This window comes from Lethenteron reissneri, chromosome 65, assembly GCF_015708825.2.
Source record: "Lethenteron reissneri isolate LAM-NWPU_2019-01 chromosome 65, ASM1570882v1, whole genome shotgun sequence".
NCBI classification, from domain to species: Eukaryota; Metazoa; Chordata; class Hyperoartia; order Petromyzontiformes; family Petromyzontidae; genus Lethenteron; species Lethenteron reissneri.
This window is the reverse complement of record NC_083843.1, coordinates 9,685,659-9,709,224: the sequence shown is the minus strand read 5'-3', so window position 1 is coordinate 9,709,224 and position 23,566 is coordinate 9,685,659. Positions and strand designations below refer to the sequence as shown.

Genomic DNA, 23,566 nt, shown 5'->3' with positions numbered 1-23,566 from the left:
ACGTCTATTTAATTAAGTAGAACGTGTTGTATATATTTATTTAAGTTGCGCATTTTGACGTGACGTCACATTTCTCAAACCCCCCCCCCCCCCCATCGTCACAAATGTCTGCCCCCCCCCCCAGGTGCGTGACGTCATTTATGGACGGCCCCATAGGTGCTCGCTAACAGCACTTGCCCCAACAGCCTGTGAAGGCTACAAGGGGGATCTGTGTCTTTGTGTGCGTGAGTCTGTGCGTTGTGCCCGTTTCTCTGCGCTGCTCACACTCCGTGCTCTCAGGACGCACGACTCAGATCCAGAATCCTCACTGAGTCACCAACACACCACACCCACAGTGCGGGGTAGAGCGGTTGACTAAACGAGTGGTGGACGCAGAGCAGCAGCTCCATAGAGTCGGCGCGGTAAAACGACAGCAGCCCCGCCTCCCAGTGCAGGTGACACCCGACTCTCCGGGGAGGATCCCTCACCGTCACTGAGGTCCGTACACCACCATGACGCACGTAGCAGCTGTTGTTATTTTTACGTAAAACCCAGGATGAGTCGGTACTTCCCAGCCAGCACTCATCACCACTCCCTTTCCGTGCGATCGTCCCGTACGCGACTCCAACCTCACAGCTCCCCGCCGCACCCCCCACGTCCACCTCCCAGTAGTGCTGACCCGACGAGAAGCTCTCGGAGCACAGGGCTTGGTAGTAGCCATTAAAGCGGTGTGGTTGATCGGGGCGACCCTGGGAGACAGCGGTCAGCGTCACCGTCCTGAGGTCCGAGGAAATCTGGAGGTTGTTCTGGGCCGAGTTTGGGTCCACAGTCGGTGAGCGTCCATCTGCAGTAACGATAATCACAGTAGCCGTGTAACAACAGCACCACTATAACAACAGCACTCATGCACTAACACGCACTCACACTACAATAGAGCAATTCATAATGAGCATTGTTATACAAAGTTGTAATGCGTAGCTATCGGTGTGATGACATGTAACGGGCACTTTGTCAATCCGCTGCTGGATGAGGGCCTCCCTACACCGTGCGGGTCGCGGGGGATATTTGACCATACTTCACCACGCCGGTCACCGCGCGTTGGCAAAGGCAGGCGGCGCGGCTTTCGAGAGCACAGAAGTACAGTACAGCGGTGCGTTTGTCTGCCCCGCCATCTACATTTTTAAAAGTCGAGCTTCAGTTCAATATTCACTGTGTAATAGATGTAAAACATGTGATGATACCATCAAAATGTGAACTGCTCTATATATTCTAATGCAAGGCTGAAAACTTAAAAGATATTAAATGCTCCCAACATGTATTTATTAAAATGTTTTAATTGAAATGGAACGATCAAACATAGAACAATTGTTAAGTTTTTTCGGTAAAGTCACGTAGGTAAAATAATAATAAAAGAAAGTGATACAGTCAATTTAGCTGTGACGGTCCCACCTGAAGACGGAGACTTGTGTTGCCTCCGAAACGTCTTGATTTAATGGAGAAATTTTCATTTAAAATGTTATTTATTTATTTTTTTCACCTACGTGACTATTCCGAAAAAACCTAAGACTATGAATCCTTGCAGTCACCAAAGCTTCAAATCTAGAATTAATTAAGTTAAATCAATAAAGTTCTAATAATAAAAAATAAACATTCCAATAAGAAAGTAATAGGACTTTTCAAAGATCGCAGCCTTTGCGATTTGCTAATCGCATTGTTTCAAATTGCGACTTCGATTTGAAATCGATTCATCGTTCAGCCCCACTGTGCGGTAGTGCCCGTGGGAGGCAGTGGATCGCAGCAGCAGCAGCAGCGTGGATATCAACACCGCCGCAGCGTCTCTGTGTGTGTACAACAAACACAAACATCTCCCGTGTGTCACCTTTCACAGGCTGTAGGGGCAAGTGGTGTTGGTGAGCACCTGTGAAGGCCGACACGGCACACGAGGTGGGTGTGATAGTGTAGTGATGTACACTCGTGTGTGTGTGTGTGATAGTGTAGTGATGTACACTCGTGTGTGTGATAGTGTAGTGATGTACACTCGTGTGTGTGTGATAGTGTAGTGATGTGCACTCGTGTGTGTGTGATAGTGTAGTGATGTACACTCGTGTGTGTGTGATAGTGTAGTGATGTACACTCGTGTGTGTGTGTGATAGTGTAGTGATGTACATTCGTGTGTGTGATAGTGTAGTGATGTACACTCGAGTGTGTGTGTGATAGTGTAGTGATGTACACGCGTGTGTGTGTGTGAGATAGTGTAGTGATGTACACGCGTGTGTGTGTGTGATAGTGTAGTGATGTACACGCGTGTGTGTGTGTGTGATATTGTAGTGATGTACACTCGTGTGTGTGTGTGATAGTGTAGTGATGTACACTCGTGTGTGTGTGTGATAGTGTAGTGATGTACACTCGTGTGTGTGTGTGATAGTGTAGTGATGTACACTCGTGTGTGTGTGATAGTGTAGTGATGTACACTCGTGTGTGTGTGTGATAGTGTAGTGATGTACACTCGTGTGTGTGTGATAGTGTAGTGATGTACACTTGTGTGTGTGTGATGGTGTAGTGATGTAGACTCGTGTGTGTGTGTGATAGTGTAGTGATGTACACTAGTGTGTGTGTGTGAAAGTGTAGTGATGTACACTCGTGTGTGTGTGATAATGTAGTGATGTACACTGTGTGTGTGTGATAGTGTAGTGATGTACACTGTGTGTGTGTGATAGTGTAGTGATGTATACTCGTGTGTGTGTGATAGTGTGGTGATGTACACTCGTGTGTGTGTGTAATAGTGTAGTGATGTACACTCGTATGTGTGATAGTGTAGTGATGTAGACTCGTGTGTGTGATAGTGTAGTGATGTACACTCGTGTGTGTGATAGTGCAGTGATGTACACTCGTGTGTATGTGATAGTGTAGTGATGTACAGTCGTGTGTGTGTGTGATAGTGTAGTGATGTACACTCGTGTGTGTGTGATGGTGTAGTGATGTACACTCGTGTGTGTGTGATAGTGTAGTGATGTACACTTGTGTGTGATAGTGTAGTGATGTACACTCGTGTGTGTGATAGTGTAGTGATGTACACTTGTGTGTGATAGTGTAGTGATGTACACTCGTGTGTGTGATAGTGAAGTGATGTACACTCGTGTGTGTGTGTGATAGTGTAGTGATGTACACTCGTGTGTGTGTGAGATAGTGTTGTGCACTCGTGTGCGTGTGATAGTGTAGTGATGTACACTGTGTGTGTGATAGTGTAGTGATGTATACTCGTGTGTGTGTGTGATAGTGTAGTGATGTACACTCGTGTGTGTAATAGTGTAGTGATGTACACTCGTGTTTGTGTGTGTGATAGTGTAGTGATGTACACTCTGTGTGTGTGATAGTGTAGTGATGTACACTCGTGTGTGTGTGATAGTGTAGTGATGTACACTCGTGTGTGTGTGTGTGTGTGATAGTGTAGTGATGTACACTCGTGTGTGTGTGATAGTGTAGTGATTTACACTCGTGTGTGTGTGTGATAGTGTAGTGATGTACACTCGTGTGTGTGTGTGTGATAGTGTAGTGATGTACACTCGTGTGTGTGTGATAATGTAGTGATGTACACTCGTGTGTGTGTGTGTGATAGTGTAGTGATGTACATTCGTGTGTGTGTGATAGTGTAGTGATGTACATTCGTGTGTGTGTGATAGTGTAGTGATGTACACTCGCGTGTGTGTGTGATAGTGTAGTGATGTACACCGTGTGTGTGTGTGATGGTGTAGTGATGTACACTCGTGTGTGTGTGTGGTAGTGTAGTAGTGTAGTAATGTACACTCGCGTGTGTGATAGTGTAGTGATGTACACTCGTGTGTGTGATAGTGTTGTGATGTACACTCGTGTGTGTGATAGTGCTGTGATGTGCACTCGTGTGTGTGTGTGTGTGGTAGTGTAGTGATGTACACTCGTGTGTGTGTGTGATAGTGTAGTGATGTACATTCGTGTGTGTGATAGTGTAGTGATGTACACTCGTGTGTGTGTGATAATGTAGTGATGTACACTCGAGTGTGTGTGTGATAGTGTAGTGATGTACACGCGTGTGTGTGTGTGATAGTGTAGTGATGTACACGCGTGTGTGTGTGTGATAGTGTAGTGATGTACACTCTGTGTGTGTGTGATATTGTAGTGATGTACACTCGTGTGTGTGTGATAGTGTAGTGATGTACACTCGTGTGTGTGTGTGATAGTGTAGTGATGTACACTCGTGTGTGTGTGATAGTGTAGTGATGTACACTCGTGTGTGTGTGATAGTGTAGTGATGTACACTCGTGTGTGTGTGATAGTGTAGTGATTTACACTCGTGTGTGTGTGATAGTGTAGTGATGTACACTCATGTGTGTGTGATAGTGTGGTGATGTACACTTGTGTGTGTGTGATGGTGTAGTGATGTAGACTCGTGTGTGTGTGTGATAGTGTAGTGATGTACACTAGTGTGTGTGTGTGAAAGTGTAGTGATGTACACTCGTGTGTGTGTGATAATGTAGTGATGTACACTGTGTGTGTGATAGTGTAGTGATGTACACTTGTGTGTGATAGTGTAGTGATGTACACTCGTGTGTGTGTGATGGTGTAGTGATGTACACCCGTGTGTGTGTGATAGTGTAGTGATGTACACTTGTTTGTGATAGTGTAGTGATGTACACTCGTGTGTGTGATAGTGAAGTGATGTACACTCGTGTGTGTGTGTGATAGTGTAGTGATGTACACTCGTGTGTGTGTGATAGTGTTGTGCACTCGTGTGCGTGTGATAGTGTAGTGATGTACACTGTGTGTATGATAGTGTAGTGATGTATACTCGTGTGTGTGTGTGTGATAGTGTAGTGATGTACACTCGTGTGTGTAATAGTGTAGTGATGTACACTCGTGTGTGTGTGTGTGATAGTGTAGTGATGTTCACTCTGTGTGTGTGATAGTGTAGTGATGTACACTCGTGTGTGTGTGTTAAAGTGTAGTGATGTACACTCGTGTGTGTGTGATAGTGTAGTGATGTACACTCGTGTGTGTGTGTGTGATAGTGTAGTGATGTACACTGTGTGTGTGTGTGATAGTGTAGTGATGTGCACTCGTGTGTGTGTGTTAAAGTGTAGTGATGTACACTCGTGTGTGTGTGATAGTGTAGTGATTTACACTCGTGTGTGTGTGTGATAGTGTAGTGATGTACACTAGTGTGTGTGTGTGATAGTGTAGTGATGTACACTCGTGTGTGTGTGTTAATGTAGTGATGTACACTCGTGTGTGTGTGTGTGATAGTGTAGTGATGTACATTCGTGTGTGTGTGATAGTGTAGTGATGTACATTCGTGTGTGTGTGATAGTGTAGTGATGTACACTCGCGTGTGTGTGTGATAGTGTAGTGATGTACACCGTGTGTGTGTGTGATGGTGTAGTGATGTACACTCGTGTGTGTGTGTGGTAGTGTAGTAGTGTAGTAATGTACACTCGCGTGTGTGATAGTGTAGTGATGTACACTCGTGTGTGATAGTGTAGTGATGTACACGCGTGTGTGTGATAGTGTAGTGATGTGCACTCGTGTGTGTGTGTGATAGTGTAGTGATGTACACTCGTGTGTGTGTGTGATAGTGTAGTGATGTACATTCGTGTGTGTGATAGTGTAGTGATGTACACTCGTGTGTGTGTGATAATGTAGTGATGTACACTCGAGTGTGTGTGTGATAGTGTAGTGATGTACACGCGTGTGTGTGTGTGATATTGTAGTGATGTACACTCGTGTGTGTGTGTGATAGTGTAGTGATGTACACTCGTGTGTGTGTGTGATAGTGTAGTGATGTACACTCTGTGTGTGTGTGATAGTGTAGTGATTTACACTCGTGTGTGTGTGTGATAGTGTAGTGATGTACACTCGTGTGTGTGTGATAGTGTGGCGATGTACACTTGTGTGTGTGTGATGGTGTAGTGATGTAGACTCGTGTGTGTGTGTGATAGTGTAGTGATGTACACTAGTGTGTGTGTGAAAGTGTAGTGATGTAACTCGTGTGTGTGTGATAATGTAGTGATGTACACTGTGTGTGTGATAGTGTAGTGATGTACACTTGTGTGTGATAGTGTAGTGATGTACACTCGTGTGTGTGTGATGGTGTAGTGATGTACACCCGTGTGTGTGTGATAGTGTAGTGATGTACACTTGTTTGTGATAGTGTAGTGATGTACACTCGTGTGTGTGTGATAGTGAAGTGATGTACACACGTGTGTGTGTGTGTGATAGTGTAGTGATGTACACTCGTGTGTGTGTGATAGTGTTGTGCACTCGTGTGCGTGTGATAGTGTAGTGATGTACACTGTGTGTATGATAGTGTAGTGATGTATACTCGTGTGTGTGTGTGATAGTGTAGTGATGTACACTCGTGTGTGTAATAGTGTAGTGATGTACACTCGTGTGTGTGTGTGATAGTGTAGTGATGTTCACTCTGTGTGTGTGATAGTGTAGTGATGTACACTCGTGTGTGTGTGTTAAAGTGTAGTGATGTACACTCGTGTGTGTGTGATAGTGTAGTGATGTACACTCGTGTGTGTGTGTGTGTGATAGTGTAGTGATGTACACTCTGTGTGTGTGTGATAGTGTAGTGATGTACACTCGTGTGTGTGTGTTAAAGTGTAGTGATGTACACTCGTGTGTGTGTGATAGTGTAGTGATGTACACTCGTGTGTGTGATAGTGTAGTGATGTACACTCGTGTGTGTGTGTGATAGTGTAGTGATGTACACTCGTGTGTGTGTGCTAATGTAGTGATGTACACTCGTGTGTGCGTGTGTGTGTGTGTGATAGTGTAGTGATGTACATTCGTGTGTGTGTGATAGTGTAGTGATGTACATTCGTGTGTGTGTGATAGTGTAGTGATGTACACTCGCGTGTGTGTGTGATAGTGTAGTGATGTACACCGTGTGTGTGTGTGATGGTGTAGTGATGTACACTCGTGTGTGTGTGTGGTAGTGTAGTAGTGTAGTAATGTACACTCGTGTGTGTGATAGTGTAGTGATGTACACTCGTGTGTGTGATAGTGTAGTGATGTGCACTCGTGTGTGTGTGTGTTATAGTGTAGTGATGTACACTCGTGTGTGTGATAGTGTAGTGATGTACACTCGTGTGTGTGTGTGTGATAGTGTAGTGATGTACACTCGTGTGTGATAGTGTAGTGATGTAAACTCGTGTGTGTGTGTGTGTGATAGTGTAGTGATGTACACTCGTGTGTGTGATAGTGTAGTAATGTACACTCGTGTGTGTGTGTGATAGTGTAGTGATGTACACTCGTGTGTGTGATAGTGTAGTGATGTACACTCGTGTGTGTGTGTGGTAGTGTAGTAGTGTAGTAATGTATACTCGTGTGTGTGTGTGTGTGATAGTGTAGTGATGTACACTCGTGTGTGTGATAGTGTAGTGATGTACCCTCGTGTGTGTATGATAGTGTAGTGATGTACACTCGTGTGTGTGTGTGATAGTGTAGTGATTTACACTCGTGTGTGTGTGTGATAGTGTAGTGATGTACACTCGTGTGTGTGTGATAGTGTAGTGATGTACACTCGTGTGTGTGTGATAGTGTAGTGATGTACACTCGTGTGTGTGTGTGATAGTGTAGTGATGTACACTCGTGTGGGCATTTATTTTAATTTATGTATGCATTTTAGTAATACGTTAAGTCTAATTCTTATTTTATACAACCCCATTAATGTATATTATGCCATATTAAATATAATTTCTTATACTCTGGAACGGATTATTTCCTTTCCCTTTATTTCTTACAGTAAAAATTCGCTTGGTATACGTCATTTTCGGTATAAGTCCTACCTTCTGGAACAAATTAACGACGTATACCGAGGTACCACTGTAAACTGAACTGGTAGGCTTAAGGGTCCTGTATTTATACTACTTTTTTAGTACTGGAAAGTTCTTGAATGTTCTAGAAGTTACTACAAGTTACTACTCAGCACTGAATCTATCTGGAATTCCCATTGAAAATTTGTAAATTTCAAAATATCACTGTCTTGGTCACAAAAGCAAAGTTTGTGGGAAATAATAGCCATTTTGTGTACTTTTGAGTCATACGCAATTAGAAAATAACACTTACTACCCAGGGACATTTTTTATTACACAGTGTAATGAATCCTAATAATATCAGCCATAGCTTGTGTGTGTCAAAGACTCAGTGCCGTTGATGCTGAGAGCTTCAGATTTTAACACGGAACTCTAAGAATCCTAACTGTGTCTGAGTCTGTATCACGCTGCCTCAAGCACTAATAAGGAATCCTAAGAATATCAGCCACATTGTCTCTGTGTAAAACACTCACACGCAGAATAGCAACAGCATCCACACTCAATTATACACACGTGTAGGGTTAATAGAGCTCATGTAATACTCCTTTACACTCGTGTGTGTGCTGTATGTGAACGTAGAGGTATCGCAATACATGGGCAATAGCAATGTATCTGTTTGCACAGTGATACACGTGGTCAGCCACAATGATAGCCCAGTCTGGCTCTGTGAGCCTCGGGAATTTACATAGAACCCCAATAATCCTTAAGGTGCCTTAGTATGGATATGAGCCTACATCATTAACAATGAATCCTACGCATCACTACGATGATGTAGTCTGACTCGAGTCTGATGATGACATCCATTACAGAGAAGACTTATACTCGTAGTTTCATCTGCTACAATGGTTACTTTGGCCAACAGCATCCTTACGGATAATACACGCGTGTAATATCTGTAGTGGTGTTAACTACTCGCTGTTCGCAAACTGTGAGAGCAGATCGTAAACAAGGTTTTCCCGCTCAATCAAACGGCCAGAGTCAAATGGGGTGAGGTAGGATCCAAACGCCAGATTGGGAAGGACCAATCAGAGGGTCCCACAAGGTGGCCGGGGATTGGACAACCCGGCCACGAACAGTTATAAAAGCCAGAGCGCTGAGAGCTCTGGAGGAGTTCTGCTACACGAAGACCCAAGTCGGCCGAAGACGTCTAGGACCCTGGACCAAGCCCTCCAGCCCTTATCAGGGCTAGGGCTCAGAGTAACCAGTGGTCGGGGAGAGATCCCCTAGGTCCAGCCAGAGGACGCTGGGAGAGCAGGGAGATTAGATAGCCTGCAAGGTCCGGAGGCTTGTACCTTCTGAGGGTAACGGGTGAGGGGACCATATACCCCTTAGTGTGATAGGGACTGTATATTAAGATAATAAACAGTGTGTGCCATAAAGAAGTTTAGAAGTCCGTCCTTACAACACTACATATCAATGGAACTTATGTAATAGTGAAATACACTCGTGTGTGTGCTATATATTATTGTCTAATGAATACATTACAGTCGTAATGTTGATGTTTGCACGTACCGTGTAGTGATAGACAAGGTTGACCATGGTTATGCCTTAGTCTCACTCTGTGAGCCTCAGCCATGAACTGGGGAGCATAAGAATCCTAAAAATGCCTTAGTTTGACTCTCTGAGCATCAGGCTGTTGACATGAAGCCTAAAAATCTTCAAACGTGTCTTAGTCTGGATGTATGATCCTTGGGCATTACCAATCAACCCTAAGTTTATATAATCCATAAGAGGTTTTTTTGGGGTTAGATCGCGTAAATATTTGTGTCATTAAACCTGCCACCACCCGACACAGACAACTAGTAAGGGTTGTCACGTAAACAGAACATGCCAATTCGTCACTAGTACAGCACGCCGGTGTGTTGGAGAGCCAAGCCACAACATTATTTAAATTTATATTCATGTAGTTATAAAAGCCATTTCACCATATGCATTCTGCAGGCCGCCTTTGTGTCCGCAGTGCTGATGCTTACAGCACGTACCCGGTAGTCGTTTAAGCCAAGGGTTCATCTGGGAGAGGCTCAGAATTGGTTCTGAATCCACTCACCATTGATGATAGCCGTGGCCGTGAGTCACGTGTAGGTGACCATGTTTGTAGCTCAGTGCACAGAGCATTCCATCATCATTGCACATCCGTACTCACTCTCGCTCATCTACACATACGCATACAAACAGACACAATTACAAGACACCCCGTATAGCCCAAATAGGCTGTAGGGGCAAGAATTGTTAGCGAGTGGCACTTCAAGGCCGGTATAGAACATGAGGTGGTGGGTGGCCAGCACCACGTAAGGCCGCCTTTGTCTCCCTAGTGGCAGTTTTTACACACTACACCAGGTAGACATTTGAGGCTGAGTCGACATAGGGGAGGCCCATGACCGGTTCAGAAAATTGTCACTGGTGTTGGCTGTGAACGGGAATCGAATTTGTGTTGCCAGGTTCATATTGTAGCACGTTAACCACTATGCCACCGCTCCGCAACATACACACAAGACACAATTACACGCACAATAACACACACGCACAGGTGGTAAGAGTCCGTGGAACTCACAAATGAATGCCAGCAGGTTGACCACAGCTCCCTGCAGGGCGCTGATCGTGGCGATGTCTTTTTTGCTGGCAGATGAGGGTAGATCTTCCTTCTGAGCGTCTCTCCTGTGAGACAAAAACCAGCAGTGACACACACAGCCCGTGTCGTACACAGTATCATCACGCACAGCATAATCACACACAGCATCAGCATACACAGTATCATACTACACATCATCACACACAACATCATCACCCGCCATCATCACACATGGCATCATCACACATGGCATTATCACACACGGCATTATCACACACGGCATCACAAACGGCAACATCGCGCACAGCATTACAGCATACAACATCACACAACCCTCGTCTTACACATCATCATCACACATCATCATCACACATCATCATCACACATCATCATCATTACTCAGCCCATGTTCCACACAAGGCGTCACCCCGTGTGTTAATCTGTGCAAGTTCATAGTCCATACCGGTTTGTCTCTTTCAGGTGAACCTGCAGGAGTCAGACAGGGCAGGGGGCGTGAGTCAGTTCACCTCCAGCCACGTTAACCACACGGTGATTGGTAGACGCGATGAGGCTGCACTCAGACATTCGCGTGGCCTAGTGTTGTTGGTTGTCATCAAGACAAAGCCATGGATGCATTAGGACTCAATGATTCTCATAAGCAAGGTGTGGCCTCTAAAACTGTTGCCACTCGGTACCCGATGTCATGGCAAGAGGCGTCCGTGGCACTTGACATCGAGTTGCAGTGATTGTGAACCAACATTCAAAATAATGATCCACTGCGAGCGTGAATTACAACCAGAGCGTGGTGTTACCAGAGTCCATAATTTAGCAGGGTGAACATTTGTTGAGGCAAGCAATCTCGGGATTTGTTTCAACTTTCAAAGACTCATCAGCAGTCAATGCTGAAATATAACTGCTTCTGGCTTTCCTGATGTTAAAAGCCCTTCCGTGTTCAGCATTACTAATGGTTGGTATACATTTGGTAAAATGAAAATTTGTAATGTAGTGTCAAGTGGCCTCAATCTGATGTTCATTACAGGATGATGCGGTTACAATTTGTAATGCCAATGTCTGCATATATTACCAACCAATTAACTCGAGGAATTTGTGTGTTAATAGTTTTTTTTTTTAATTCAGCGCTAGTTTATATTTTTATTACAATATACAAATCCAAGTTGGTGAACTTGACTCTACATTTACTTTCAGAACCCATGGGCTATATGTTGTCTTGACAATGGAAGTGGCGTTATCTTGTGTTTTGTGTTGCAACGCATCTGCCAAGTTTACAAACGCAACGAATATACGTGAACTGGGGCACTCGCCCTGGATCCCTGAGTGCTCTACCTGCAAGAACGTGAGTGAGTCCCTCTCCTCCTGTAGAGTGCGCAGGCGCGTGGCTGCTGCCTGGAGCTCGCTGATCTCGTGCTCATAATGAGCAATGTTCTCCTCGATCCGGGACAGCAGCTCGCGCCCCTTCATGTCCACGCGATCCAGAGCTGCCCTCTCGTCCTCATCCAGCGTCACCCTCATGCGGGTGAACTCGCCTGAGATGTGAGCCTTGGTCTGGACCATGGAATCCTGCAAGGGGCATGCGATGGATTCTGTAAATTCATATTCTATGCTGTTAAGACAAAAGCCACATTGTTTTCCAGTTACTCCAAACCTATCTTTCCCTGCCTTCACGTTATGTCTTTGGACTCACATCTCATTGAACAGGTCTATCACTTTAGGTTTCTAGGTGCTATCTTGCCCTTCAAATTGATCATATCGTTTAATAAACAAAATCTTCTATATAAATAAACAAATTGTCTCACTCATAATCAACGATTTTTGGGTTTAGATCGCGTTTATTTATAAATGTGTCGTAACCCTCCACCACCCGACACGGCCAATCAGTAAAAATGTGTCACGTTGACAAAGACAAATAGTTCACTGCTTTAGCCCACCGGTGTGTTGAAGCAACAACATTTACAATTTGAGTACGACGTTTCGCTGGTAATTGCAATCAGCATCATCGGGCAATTCGCCAGAATGGTGAGGCTCTCCTGTGTCTCCCGTTCTTATATAGAGCAGCAGCAGGGTGACGTCATCATTAACTCATCAGGTGCAAAGATTCAAGGGGGGAGTTATTGTAATTATATACTAGATTAGTAATCAGGCTATTGTTACGATGCGAGTTGTAGATTAGTAATCATTTGGAATGTGTTTAATTGTGATTATGCTACATTAGTAATCAGTTAGTGGTTGTTTCCCTTATAAGTAATTGTAATGTATCTTATTTAATAATACGCTTCCAGGCCGCACTAAGCCTATAGCTGTCTGAGCGATTAAAGTTATTTCTGTTTCTCTCAATTTCAATCGATTCTCTAATTAGTCTTTGCCAGTAGTAACTATGATAATTGGTTCTTTACCCTTCTATCTGGCAACAAAACTGACACCTTTTTACAAGGAGTCATGTTTGCATAGACCGCAATACCTGCAGTCATAATACAAACTAAAGAACATAACTCTGATAATGTGCACTGTCCTTGAAGTTGATTGGTCCACACCCGAGACAGCTTTCCTTCGAGCCTAGTCTCATATGGGTTGGACCAGATGACGCCAAAAGGCGCACTGTATGATAATTGGTTCTTTACCCTTCTATCTGGCAACAAAACTGACACCTTTTTACAAGGAGTCATGTTTGCATAGACCGCAATACCTGCAGTCATAATACAAACTAAAGAACATAACTCTGATAATGTGCACTGTCCTTGAAGTTGATTGGTCCACACCCGAGACAGCTTTCCTTCGAGCCTAGTCTCATATGGGTTGGACCAGATGACAGTAGTAACTAGTTTTACACAACACTTCCACGTTGTCAAAATCAATTGAGTGTCCCTGTTGGCATGCATGTTCTGCTACTGCCGACAGTTGTGTTTGTGATAGTTTAATATTTCTTTGGTGTTCTTTTAGTCTTACACTAACGTTACGCCCTGTCTGTCCAATATAGCATCTGCCACATACACAATTAATCCGATATACACCTTCTGTTGATAATTTAGGTAATTCGTCTTTAGTGCACGTTACTAGTTGTTGAATTTTGTGTACTGTACCAAATCTTACTGTAATGTTTTGCTTTTGCAAAACACGGGCTAATTTATCAGTCACTCCTGAGATAAATGGTATTTTTATTGTTTTAATAATCTGGTCGCTTTCAGCAGTGTTGCTTTGCGATCGTGATTTGGCTTTTAGTGCTCTGTTAATTTGAGCATTATTGTAGCCATTCTGTCTTAGTGCTTCTTTAACATGTTTAATCTCTCTCACTAGACTTTCACCATCTGACACTGTTTTAACAGAGCACTAAAAGCCAAATCACGATCGCAAAGCAACACTGCTGAAAGCGACCAGATTATTAAAACAATAAAAATACCATTTATCTCAGGAGTGACTGATAAATTAGCCCGTGTTTTGCAAAAGCAAAACATTACAGTAAGATTTGGTACAGTACACAAAATTCAACAACTAGTAACGTGCACTAAAGACGAATTACCTAAATTATCAACAGAAGGTGTATATCGGATTAATTGTGTATGTGGCAGATGCTATATTGGACAGACAGGGCGTAACGTTAGTGTAAGACTAAAAGAACACCAGAGAAATATTAAACTATCACAAACACAACTGTCGGCAGTAGCAGAACATGCATGCCAACATGGACACTCAATTGATTTTGACAACGTGGAAGTGTTGTGTAAAACTAGTTACTACTGGCAAAGACTAATTAGAGAATCGATTGAAATTGAGAGAAACAGAAATAACTTTAATCGCTCAGACAGCTATAGGCTTAGTGCGGCCTGGAAGCGTATTATTAAATAAGATACATTACAATTACTTATAAGGGAAACAACCACTAACTGATTACTAATGTAGCATAATCACAATTAAACACATTCCAAATGATTACTAATCTACAACTCGCATCGTAACAATAGCCTGATTACTAATCTAGTATATAATTACAATAACTCCCCCCTTGAATCTTTGCACCTGATGAGTTAATGAGTTAATGATGACGTCACCCTGCTGCTGCTCTATATAAGAACGGGAGACACAGGAGAGCCTCACCATTCTGGCGAATTGCCCGATGATGCTGATTGCAATTACCAGCGAAACGTCGTACTCAAATTGTAAATGTTGTTGCTTCAACACACCGGTGGGCTAAAGCAGTGAACTATTTGTCTTTGTCAACGTGACACATTTTTACTGATTGGCCGTGTCGGGTGGTGGAGGGTTACGACACATTTATAAATAAACGCGATCTAAACCCAAAAATCGTTGATTATGAATAACATTGGTCGCGAAAGCCTACGTGTTAAATTGTCTCACCTCGGCTCCATTTTGATATAGTCCAAGCCGCCATCCTCCTCATCTTTGACTCGTGTGAAATCATCGACTGCCTAGCCTCTTGTTCCATTATACCACCTGGCTGCCCACTTTCACCTTGATGCCTCCATATCAACACATTAGTGCAACCTCTGTATCACCTCCAATTTCCCCCCTGGATTTGTTTAGAGACCACCACTGGGCTGTCTTCATCCTAAGATTCCTTATAAACAAATACGCCAAGTATGTAAGGACCTCCTAAATTTACAAATTCCCAGTCGCAACCTCAATAAGTGCCTCCCTGTTCTCTCTAAAATGACCATATATTAAACTAGATTTTGTGACGCGTTCTTCCACGCTGCTGATACTAACCCACATTACTGGAGTGTCCTGGCCTCAGCCTAGGCTTGGCTCCCTCTCCTGCCTCCAACACGATTAGAGGGCTGCGTAATGATTGAGATATGAACCAGTGCTGGACTCTACCTTCACCAACCTGCACTGACCCATGCAACTAAGTATGGCCAACTAGCCTCAATGATCAACACGATGTTGCGGAACCTTCATCCAGAAGTGTATTGGTGAGGATCTGTAAATTATTTACCAAAACAGATAAGCACACGAATCACCTTCTTCATAGATTTGTCTCTGCACATCATCAATTAAAGTATTTTGTACACAATCTATTTGCCCCATGGCCTTTTGGGACTGAATTATTGTATCAATACTGGCAGACCTCGCTAAATGCTCAGTATGCTTCCTGAAGAAGTGAGCGCTTATAGAATCAACGCTAAAATTGGGCATTGTACTGTTGTATATATGGGGATGTGTTCCCATCAGCGTTATTGCTTTCGGATGAGGGCTTCATTGGGGTATCGGTAAAAGCACCAATAATACAGATGGTAAACATTTAATCAACATATTTTTTTATAATAACCTCATTAAGTATGACATGCTGTGCATAATACTGTACTCCTGCTACCATGGCATCAGTGGGAGACGAGGGTGGAGCAGCTGCTGCACTCCCAGTCTGGGGTCATTCTCAGAGAAGAGCTCCAGGACCTCTGTGAACTTAGCGGTGCCCTCAGTCTACATTTCTGTGACGAGGTTTTTTTTAGATGGAGCCTGGAACTCTATCCTGGTCGAGTGAGTTCTCACCTCGCTAACATAAAAAAAAACGGATTTTTCTTTTTTAAATCGTGATAATAGAATCATGGGGGGTGGGGTCTGGTTGGCTCAGCGTGCGTCGCTCTCATTTGCTGAGCGAATGATTAGGGGTGGGTATGTTTCCTAAGCCAGCACTGCTGCGTGTTCCCACTCGTAAGAGCTTTATACGATACTAGCTGTACCTGGTGAAACATTCACTGATCTAGCAGATCTTAATTAAACATTCACGCATTTTTGTTACTCATATTTGTCAACAAAGATTGATATAAATACACAATTGCCATATTCTAGGATCTTTTCCAACACTAGATGAAGTGAATCACACGATATGACTCTTGATTGAGCAAGATATAATTGTATACTATTTGGTTTTTTCGGTAAAGTCACGTAGGTTAAAAAAGAAATAAATTAATTAAATCACGACGTTTCGGAGGCAACACAAACCTCCATCTTCAGGTGGAAAAGTCACAGCAAAATTACTGTATCAAGTGAAGAGAGCTCTAAGAGACACGACCTTATATACTGGTTAAGGGGAGGGGGGAGGAGCCAGGATGGGCTGTGGGAGGGGGGGGCAGTTATAAACTGGTGAGGTGACGACCAGTGCTGCAACTGCGGCTATGCCTGGAACTGCAGCCGAGGCCTTGTGATGTAGATGGCGTAAGTAGATCAGAGTGCAGGGATTACGCCGCCTTTTGTTATGCACGCTGGTGGGTTGCAGGCAAGCAGTGTGTGAAAAGCTAAAAAACTACTATGGCTGTACAATTATAAGGCAGCTAGAGTTTGGCTTGGTTGATGACATCTTTCCAATGATTGCTTAGTTTAAAACAATCCTCTCGGTTGAAGTTGTGTCTATGTTTGTATATCTGGATGGCTTCATAGACAAATCTTTGGTAGTAACCGGGAGGTTTGCAGAGTACTTTGGTATCGGAGAAAACGATATCATGAGAACCCGCTGTGTTGAAACAATGATCAGCTACGGCCAAAGAATTTGTTCTCAGGTGAAATTCAAATCTGATTTGTGCTCGCGTATTTGGTCAGTAATATGTCGTTTTGTCTCCCCGATATAGCAGTCACCCCGGGTACAACTCAATTTGTAAACAATGAGGTACTGTAAGTCAGGAATGACATCCTTTACGGATGGGATCAGATCACGGATTTGGTGTACTGTATTGAATCGGACCTGGATCTTGCGTTTGTTTAGAATTTTGGAAATATTTTTGGTAACGCCTGCTATGTATGGCAACGTGATGATTTTTATCAGAATTTCAGGTGGTTGTTTCTGCATGGTGGGAGAAACAGCTTGGCGGATAGTATGGTCAGAGTATCCGTTCATCTTGAGGGCCAGATGTACATGTTTGAATTCACTGGCCAGGTGGTGTTGGTCTGAGATGCAATGAGCCCTCCACCCGGCTCAAAAGAATGCCCTCATCAAAAGACTATACCATAGGGCTTGCATCTCAGACCAACACCACCTGGCCAGTGAATTAAAACATGTACATCTGGCCCTCAAGATGAACGGATACTGTGACTGTACTATCCGCCAAGCTGTTTCTCCCACCATGCAGAAACAACCACCTGAAACTCCGATCAATATAATTACGTTGCCATACATAGCAGGCGTTACCAAAACTATTTCCAAAATTCTAAACAAACACAAGATCCAGGTCCGATTCAATACAGTACACAAAATCCGTGATCTGATCCCACCCGTAAAGGATGTCATTCCTGACTTACAGTACCCCCGTGTTTACAAATTGAGTTGTACCTGTGGTGACTGCTATATCGGGGAGACAAAACGACATATGTCTGACCGAATTCGCGAGCACAAATCAGATTTGAAATACGGCAGAACGAATTATTTGGCCGTAGCTGATCGTTGTTTCAACACAGCGGGTTCTCATGATATCGTTTTTTCCGATACCAAAGTACTCTGCAAACCTCCCGGTAACTACCAAAGATGTGTCCATGAAGCCATCCAGATATACAAACATAGACACAACTTTAACCGAGAGGATGGTTTTAAACTAAGCAATCATTGGAAAGATGTCATCAACCAAGCCAAACTCTAGCTGCCTTATAATTGTACAGCCATAGTAGTTTTTTAGCTTTTCACACACTGCTTGCCTGCAACCTACCGGCGTGCATAACAATAGGCGGCGTAATCCTTGCTCTCTTATCTACTTACGCCATCTACATCACAAGGCCTCGGCTGCAGCTCCAGGCGTAGCCGCAGTTGCAGCACTGGTCGTCACCTCACCAGCTTGTAACCCCCCCACCACGGCCCATCCTGGCTCCTCCCCCTCCCATTAACCAGTATATAAGGTCTTATCTCTTAGAGCTCTTCCCTTGATACAGTAATTTTGCTGTGACAGTTCCACCTGAAGACGGAGGCTTGTGTTGCCTCCGAAACGTCGTGATTTAATCTATTTGTTTTTTTAACCTACATGACTTTACTGAAAAAACCAAAGAGTTTGAATGTGAAGTTTCCGTCGCAAGCTACACTGGTCAAAGGCGCCCAGTTCTCTATATGAGAATACGCCCTATTCTAGGTCATATATTTAGTTAGAATGTAAATCCATGCAGTTGATAATAAACAGGCTCAAACCCATTCCTTGCAGAAATATAAAAAGTATATGCAATTGCATAATTATCGGTTGCCTTATACGCACGACACCAAGATTCAGTCATTAATACATCACAATGAATACAAACTGAAATGCAAGTAAAACAAGTTTTACCATTTCATTATGTATGCATTGTCTATTTTATACTTGGGTGTGTGATAAAACAGTTTTCCCTGCGTTCCCTCTCATATTTCTTCAAGTCATCTCTTGTGTTCTAGAATTAAAGATCTCAGATTGTCTATTAAATTGTATCACAATCTTTACTTGTTTTAAGTGTTAGTTTTTAATCCAATGCACGTTTATATTATCAAACCCATAGAAAGTCATTCAATTTATCCCATATACAGCTTTGCAGTGGTACTAAAAATTAACTTGTTTGTTATAAACGTTATCCACATTCAAGCAGCAATATAAATAATGTATTGCTATTTCCAATGATACTGAAGGCTCACTTGAATCTACGGAGTTGTCCTCATAGAGAGAGTCACAGACTTCACGCAGGGTGGAGGCCACGAGGTCACAGAGCCCACAGGTCGTACCTGCACGTCCTTGCGAGTGGACTTCATCTGTCCCACAGATGCCTCCGCTTTCTTCCTCTTCTCATCCACTGCTCGCGTCTCTTCTCCGACTCTACTCTGTAAGAGACGAAGTCACCAGAGGAGACTCCACTCCTTGAGCGGCTCCCTCTCAGCCCCACTCCACACAGAGCCCTCCACAGTGACAGCTCTAGAATTGCCCACCAGAAGAGTGCCAAGGAAGTCAGCCTGGACTGACTTAACAGTCTGTAAGCAAGAAGGCGCAATGAAGAGAGAATAATAACTTCCTCATGTTTTCTTTAATGCGATGTGGAAGTTGCGAATTTGTCAGCTCGTGCCAAGGTGTTGTAGAGGCCACAGCAGGGGACAGGGACATGCTCGTTCAACACAATGGCTCTTCACTTCACGAGCAACGTCCAAACACGGCCTTCCTCCAGCACGGCTCACTCAAAAAGCATCAACCCACCCTCCTCCTCCCTGCACTCAAACTCCTGTCCATTTCCCTTTCAAAACCAAATGGCTACCTTGAACTAAAGCGATCCCATTCTCACACCGTGAGGTACTCACCTTCCGTGTCTCATGCTCATCCTCCAGTGTATCGACATCATGCCCTCTATGTTCTCCGGTAATGGTACAGGCAACACACACCAGGCTCGCGTCCTGCTTGCAGTAGAACATGAGCTCCTGTTTATGCTTCTTGCATCTTCTTTCCTCCAGGCTGACAATGGGAGCCACTAGGACGTGGTCCATCAACTTGGGGTTTTTCAGATGAGGCTTTAGATGGGACTCACAGAAGGAAGTCTCACACCTGAGGCAGGTCTTCACTGCAGGAGTCTCCCCATCACCACAGGTGTCACAGAAGACAACTGCAGCCATCCTCTCTCCAACTCTGAGCTGCTCCACCAGGTTGGCGAGCGCCACGTTCCTCTTCAGCTGGGGTCGCTCAGGGAAGGCCGCTCGGCACTGCGGGCAGCTGAAGCTGCTCGCTGTCTCCCAGGCACCTTCCAGACACCGGAGGCAGAACGAGTGTCCGCAGCTCAGCGTGGAGGGGCAGTCAAACGTGCCCAGGCAGATGGGGCAGCTCAGCTCACTGTCTACACAATCACTGGGAGACGCGCTCGCCATGGCCCATGGCTTCACTCGCACTCAGTCGCTCGCCGCAGCTCATGGAGGAGCTATCGCAGCAGCAGCTGCTCACACAGCGGAGACGAACAAGGAAATGGACATGACCTACAGTTAAGTTATAAATACCTCAAGACACGCCTTGGAATGTTCCACACGGCGGCCGCGCTCACCTGTGTAGACGTGGCGTTACAGTCACACACTGTGTTAGCTAAAATTGCTTTTTGTCTTTAGTTTGTTGTTCTTCCCCTGCACTTCCGATTAGCACGGTTGGCTACGTACGGTGTGAAAGACGTCCAACAAACATACATAGCTTTGACCGGTCTCAGGTAATATAATTTTTATACAAACAAAACCCAGCAGCAGCAGCCAGGGACGCAGCGATAATGGTTTGTCCCACAGGCTGATTGACCGGCTAGGGTCAGGCTGTGTGCATTGCACAATGGAACAGCACCTTGTGGAAACATTCTGATGTAAAGGTTAACTTGTTTTTTACCTGTGTCTTTATCCATTTTTTTCATGCAAGGCCTATTTGTTTAAGCTTCAAAGTATGTAATCGTTTTCAAACTTTATCAACTAATATTTACCTACTGACGTCATGCATCCTCTGTTCATCTGTGAAATATTTGTTATTTATTTAATCCTACTGCACCGTTTTTTTCTGGGTGGATGGTGGTGGTATATATGCTAATCAGAGGTGTGTGGGTGAGTGGGTGTGTAGGTGGGCGAGTGGGTTAGTGTGTGGGTGAGTGAGTGGGTAAGTATGTATCTTTAAATTTCGATTTAAAGCTTTCGTGACTGCAGGGATTCATCTTCTTGGTTCTTTCGGTAAAGTCACGTAGAAGGGAAAAAATAAAATAATAAAAATAAAACATAATAAAATACAATTCTCACGACGTTTCGGCCACAACGCAAGCAGCCGTCCTCAGGTGAAAAACAGGGCTGTCAGAAAGACAGCGTCTGAATTAACACCACCAGGCTTGGCAGCGTATATTTAAGCTGGTTTGGAGGGGGAAGAGCGCCTTGACAAATGAATTTGCATATCAAGAGGAATTTAGCATATTTATGGGAAATGCAGGGATGTGATTAATACTACTTATGCCCGTGCATTATGCAGGATTAGCAGGATCAAAGGGAGGGGATATGGGAAATGCAGGTATGTGATTAGTACTACTTATGCCCGTGCATTATGCAGGATTAGCAGCATCAAAGGGAGGGGATATGGGAAATGCAGGTATGTGGTTAGTATTATTTATGCCCGTGCATTATGCAAGATTAGCAGCATCAAAGGGAGGGGATAGGGGTAGCATTAATAAAGGGAAGGAGTGTTAATGGTATGTAGCTGCAGTAACTAAAACCACCACGTAAACAACTAAAGTATAAACTACATAGTATCATCAGTATACTAAATATACTCTACAATAAGTGTAATATTACAATGTATAAGGTTTAGTGTGGTTTATAGCAATATAGTATATAATTTAAGGTTGGTTTGTCTATGGCAGTATATAGTACGGTGTAGACTCGTGTTATGTAAAAGAATAAAGTTTAGTTGGAAGCATATTATATTATTTACGACGTAGGATTGTAATGTATTACTCAGTTTATTGTAGAGTATATTTAGTATACTGATGATACTATGTAGTTTATACTTAGTTGTTTACGTGGTGGTTTTAGTTACTGCAGCTACATACCATTAACACTCCTTCCCTTTATTAATGCTACCCCTATCCCCTCCCTTTGATGCTGCTAATCCTGCATAATGCACGGGCATAAGTAGTACTAATCACATACCTGCATTTCCCATATCCCCTCCTTTTGATGCTGCTAATCCTGCATAATGCACTGGCATAAGTAGTACTAATCACATACCTGCATTTTCCATATCCCCTCCCTTTGATGCTGCTAATCCTGCATAATGCACGCGCATAAGTAGTACTAATCACATACCTGCATTTCCCACAAATATGCTAAATTCCTCTTGATATGCAAATTCCTTTGTCACGGCGCTCTTCCCCCTCCAACCCAGCTTAAATTTACGCTGCCAAGCCTGGTGGTGTTCATTCAGACGCTGTCTTTTTGACAGACCTGTTCTTCACCTGAGGACGGCTGCTTGCGTTGTGGCCGAAACGTCGTGAGAATTATTTTATTCTGTTTTATTTTTATTATTTTATTATTTCCATTCTATGTATCTTTAACTTATTTCGCAGAGTACTTGGCCACTTGTGCTTATCGAAGGTGTGAGTGAGGCGGTGGTGGTGGTGGTTGACTGAGTGTGGGGGTTATTTGGTGAGAGGGGAGAAAGATGGGCAGGAGGATGGCGTGAAGGGCGGTCAAGCAGGCGGTGATGGAGGAGTGAAGGAAGGGTGGCTGGGAGGGCGTGCGGTTGAGTGCTTGGGTCCCTGGGTGGGTGGCCTCACGCATTACCACAGCGAACAACCCCTAGCTAAACAAACATCGTCGTTCATTTAAGCACGTTATCTACATGACTTTCGCTGTATATTTTCCAATTATGTAAAAAAGAGGTTTTACATCTTCATAACGTAAAAAAATATATATATTCATCACCTATTGTTAATGTTAACATTTTACATCCTGGACTCGATGAGTTTGGCAGATTCTAAAAATAAAAAATATAATTTTACCAGGTAAGGCCCACTGAGGTATGTAACTCTTTTCAGAAGCGATCTGACCACAAATGATAGCTTAACGAAGTGGTTTATTACGTGGACATTTCTAGCAGCCAAACACTCTAAACGCATGTTTCTAAGTGTGGGGGGGGGGGGGGGAATTGGAGGACCGGAGATAAATTCACACGACCATGGAGTGAGAGACAAGCAAACTCCAAGTACACGTACAGGCGTCAGGGTCGTGATCGAACCCACGCCTCCTGTATACCAGGCGAGGTAGTTAACATCTTCCAGCCACCGCAGCGAGATGCAAAAAAATCAGAGCAGCGACAACGAACAAGGAAACGAACTGGCTTCACCTGCAGCTAAATTATAAACACCACGAGACGCGCCCTGGAATGTTGCACGCGGCAGCCCGTACTCACCTGTGTAGACGTGGCGTTACATTCACACACACAGTGTCAAGGTTAAAGAATCGAAATTGATATATTGAACAAAAACCCCACGGTAACCATGAAAAAGGTGATGGTTTGTCCTACAGACTGGTTACACCAGATTTGGTTAGGCTGTGTTTTTCCACTGTCACACGCACTGTGTAAATTATTATTAAATATTTCAAATTCTAAGTAGGCTATCGCGACCAATATTATCCATAAAACGTGTTTTTGGGGTAGATCGCGTAAACGTAAAAGTGTCGTTAAACCCGCCACCACCCGACACAACC

General features: G+C 43.8%; 1 protein-coding gene across 1 annotated transcript; it reads right to left on the bottom strand.

Annotated features, from left to right (window-relative positions):
* Window positions 1-139: 139 nt before the first annotated feature.
* LOC133359515 (E3 ubiquitin/ISG15 ligase TRIM25-like) lies at window positions 140-20,284 on the bottom strand. The gene is made up of 6 exons (XM_061577932.1): window positions 19,658-20,284; window positions 19,094-19,189; window positions 11,746-11,979; window positions 10,865-10,887; window positions 10,384-10,487; window positions 140-823 (listed from the first exon to the last, which is right to left on the bottom strand). The coding sequence occupies exons 1-6, from the start codon at window positions 20,213-20,215 to the stop codon at window positions 276-278; spliced, it is 1,563 nt and encodes a 520-aa protein (XP_061433916.1). The 5' UTR covers window positions 20,216-20,284; the 3' UTR covers window positions 140-275.
* Between the last annotated feature and the right edge of the window lie 3,282 nt (window positions 20,285-23,566).